This window comes from Solanum stenotomum, unplaced genomic scaffold (assembly GCF_019186545.1).
Source record: "Solanum stenotomum isolate F172 unplaced genomic scaffold, ASM1918654v1 scaffold10113, whole genome shotgun sequence".
Classification (NCBI taxonomy): domain Eukaryota; kingdom Viridiplantae; phylum Streptophyta; class Magnoliopsida; order Solanales; family Solanaceae; genus Solanum; species Solanum stenotomum.
Window position 1 is genome coordinate 8,075 of NW_026020907.1, and position 3,391 is coordinate 11,465.

At 32.1% G+C, this 3,391-nt stretch overlaps 1 protein-coding gene across 1 annotated transcript; it reads right to left on the minus strand.

Annotated features, from left to right (window-relative positions):
* Window positions 1-2,585: 2,585 nt before the first annotated feature.
* Window positions 2,586-3,385, minus strand: LOC125849715 (uncharacterized). Its single transcript, XM_049529687.1, has 2 exons — window positions 3,092-3,385; window positions 2,586-2,849 (listed from the first exon to the last, which is right to left on the minus strand). The coding sequence occupies exons 1-2, from the start codon at window positions 3,280-3,282 to the stop codon at window positions 2,663-2,665; spliced, it is 378 nt and encodes a 125-aa protein (XP_049385644.1). The 5' UTR covers window positions 3,283-3,385; the 3' UTR covers window positions 2,586-2,662.
* Between the last annotated feature and the right edge of the window lie 6 nt (window positions 3,386-3,391).

Here is a 3,391-nt window from a genome sequence, read left to right on the forward strand (position 1 = left end):
AAATGATAACCAATGTGTATTATTGAGAACGTGGAATGCTACATTGATCCTGAAAATATGACTAATATTGTATATGTTCGGTATATGCCTGTTTTTATAATGTTGTGGTTACTTGCATGTGTTTCACTTAGTGGGATAGCCGTGTGATCCTACCAGTACATTGTGGTTATGTATTGATACTGCACTTGCTTGTTCTTTGTTGAGTACAGGGCATCTTCAGGCGGCTATTGACAGACCTCAGCTAGGTGGCTATTGAGCGTGACCGGATTCAAGGGTGAGCCAGTTATTTCATCAGGCTGCCATGAATCTCTCTTGTTTAAGTCCACTCTTTTCGGACTTAGACATTGTTTTAGTAGTTGTTTAGTTTCGGGGTTGTATCCCTTGTTCTTAGACTTGTCGTTAGTAGAGTTTTGGTACATTGACTTTCAGGTTCTAGGGGTTGTTCTTCCACATTAGTTTGTTTAGTTATTTGTTTAAATCTTTGGAGTTTATGGGAACTCCGTATTTCTTTTGGTCATTTAAAACTGCTTTCGTATCTTTAAATGCCTTAGTATTTGGTTGAGTTGTCAGTTTGGGTTGTAATAATGATTCTCCCACTGGAGGATTAGTGTGGGTGTCAATCACAATGATTTGGATCGTGACAAACTCAAAACATATAACAACTCATCGACAACTAGTTTAGCTTACATTAACATACAATGTTACATTTGTCGCCACTTTTTTGGAGCAATGCATTCCATTATTTTTGCGTCCGTCATTTTTTTGCCTTTTCTTTAGTAGTGCTTTGAGGAGAATTTTCTTCAAACTCCTAAGATTGTAGAATAGGATCTTGTTAAGAATCCATGCATTAACATTAGAATAAATTAGAAGTTCATGGAATAACCTCAATTGATGTGGAATGACGAGGAGATGAGATAAACACTGTTTTAGAACTCAGAGAAGGAAGAATGAAGTAGAATTTCAAAAAATATTCATGCATATTCGCATGTATCTAGATCATTTTTTAAGTTGATCGTCAAATTTTTAGTCAATGCATGCATGTTTATTTGAACGTAAATGTGCAATGATGAGTTAGACAAGTTAACCCAAAGTCATTCAATTATTGATGTGTCACCACTCAACCAATTTATATAAATCTATTCATTAACTTTTTTGTTTTATGAAATTTTATTTGGAGTAAATTTTTCAAGAAAACAAAAATTAAGTGATTTTTGAGAAATCTATTTTTAGTTGAATGACTAAGAGATACCTTAATTATAATTTCAAAATTTATTAACTCAATTTTATTTTTATTTTTTAAAAAAATAGGAAATCTCAACTCAAAGATACCCTTGTCATATTGTATCATATCTTCATAATTCCATGCTTATCTAATTAGCAAATCGTTTTCATATATATATATATATATTTTATTTTTTTTTTCTACTAATATAAAACTAACCTCATTATTGGAAGGAAACAATGTACTATGACCTTCCATATTGTTTTGGTACAAAAACAATTCTAAAATATGATTGAACAAGTTGAAATTTAAAAATAGAAATTTATATAAAAGAGGAAGCATAAAAAAAAGAAGCAGTAATGGGACCTGTCTGACGTGGTATCTACACTGCGGTAAGTGGGCCCACAGTGCTGATGCACACTTGTACCGAACGTTCCTATCAGAAAATATCTCAACGCACGTATATCTTTATTTAGGTATAAAAATTTATTAATAATATTTACGTCAAATTAAGAAATACGATTTTTCATATAAATCTTAAAAATTTAATTATTTTTCGTTTTATTTATTCACATTTCATTAGAATAGTAATTATAATAAATTCACGCTTAAAGACGGTGTGCCAATAACAATTTATTTGGATGGGTATTATCTATTGTATTGAATTGTATTAGTAATTTAAATATAAGATTTGAATATCATCTGAATTTTATTATATAGTAAGATTAAATTATATTTACACAAAAATCATTTTAGCGTGATTGAATTTTTTAACTTATTTTTTCTCATTATTTATTATCTAGAACCGTAATTTTATCTTCTATTATATCATTTTCGTTTTATACATTTTTTATTATAAATTTGTTGTTCAAATGGCATGACATTATATAATACGAAGAAAATGATATAATCTACTTAAATATCATATTCATGAAAATAAGTTAATAACAAAATATGATATAACACAATATTTCCTTTTTTTATTTTTATGAAAGCAATGTTTTGTTGATGTTCTCTTTTTTACAAGAATCAATTTATTGATGTTGTGGAGAAAAACCACATACACGAGGTGTACCAAATTGTAGAACGCCAACACAAAGATACATCGTTCTCCGATATATCTGTTATGGTCTACACCATTGTTCTACAAGTTATTTAGTAAAATCCTCTATGAGCAGTTTTTCATCATCCTATGTGTTATTACTAATCGAAAAAAATATATATACCATGTGGGTTATGCAGAAGAACATATAAGGGGAAAATAATAATTTTGGGAACATTATGCTTCCTTATCAACATGATAAATAGCCCCTTTTCTTTGCTAGAGAATACAATTGTCACGAAAAGTAGTTGGTCCAAGGTCAACAAATTTAAATAACATGATATCAATTACGAACCCGAGTTTCTGCCACTGATGTGCGTACACGCTTGTTAAGAGTACTATTCTTCGGCAGCTACTCTGTCTTCTGTGTTACAAGATCTGAAGGGCCTCGATGTATCTGTGTTCCTTGAACCACCTAATCTCTCATTTGTTAACTGCTCATTCCTCTGTTGTTTCTTAGAAGGTATGCCTTCAGAATATTTTGTCAGCTTATGCAATTGTTCGTCTAGCTTTTTAGCTCTACCACTAGTCCAAACAAAAAACAGCATCTCAGCAATGCAACTTGACTTTAAGGTAGGGTAACTTTCAATCGAAGTTTATCCAATACTCAAGAAAGAATGCCATCAAGATGTTTAATTAGTACAAACACAAGAAAGAGAAGGACACTGCTGATCAGTGCAAGTAAAGATACAAAACCATGAAGAAGGATGCAACAGAGCTGATTAGTCCAAAGAAAACTAGTTTATTAATTAAGAGGACAAAAGTACCTAGCTTTGTTGCACGACTCTGCAACACTATCTCTGAACTTCTTTAATTCATCACCAAAATGAAGTGAAGACTTCAAATGAGCAGCACCAAAAGAATTTTCTGACGTGCTCCCAACAGTAAAGCCCAAAATTCTCCTTAACTCGCCTGAGCGAGTATATTTTTGGTCACTCATTACAATTAGCTCCAGCATCAGGCATTGTGACAGGGAAGGCAAATCACCCACGACTGCACCAGTTCCCTGGGATGCACCCTTCCCAGAACCAAATATATGGGTGTCTGAACTCTCTCTGAAGCTCCCA

Bases quoted from the DNA above. Each gene is read 5' to 3' on its own strand.
- LOC125849715 (XM_049529687.1), bottom strand. From the start codon at position 3,282: ATGCTGGAGCTAATTGTAATGAGTGACCAAAAATATACTCGCTCAGGC. The intron at 2,850-3,091 runs GTACTTTTGTCC...TGTTTGGACTAG, and splicing joins GAGTCGTGCAACAAAGCTAG to TGGTAGAGCTAAAAAGCTAG.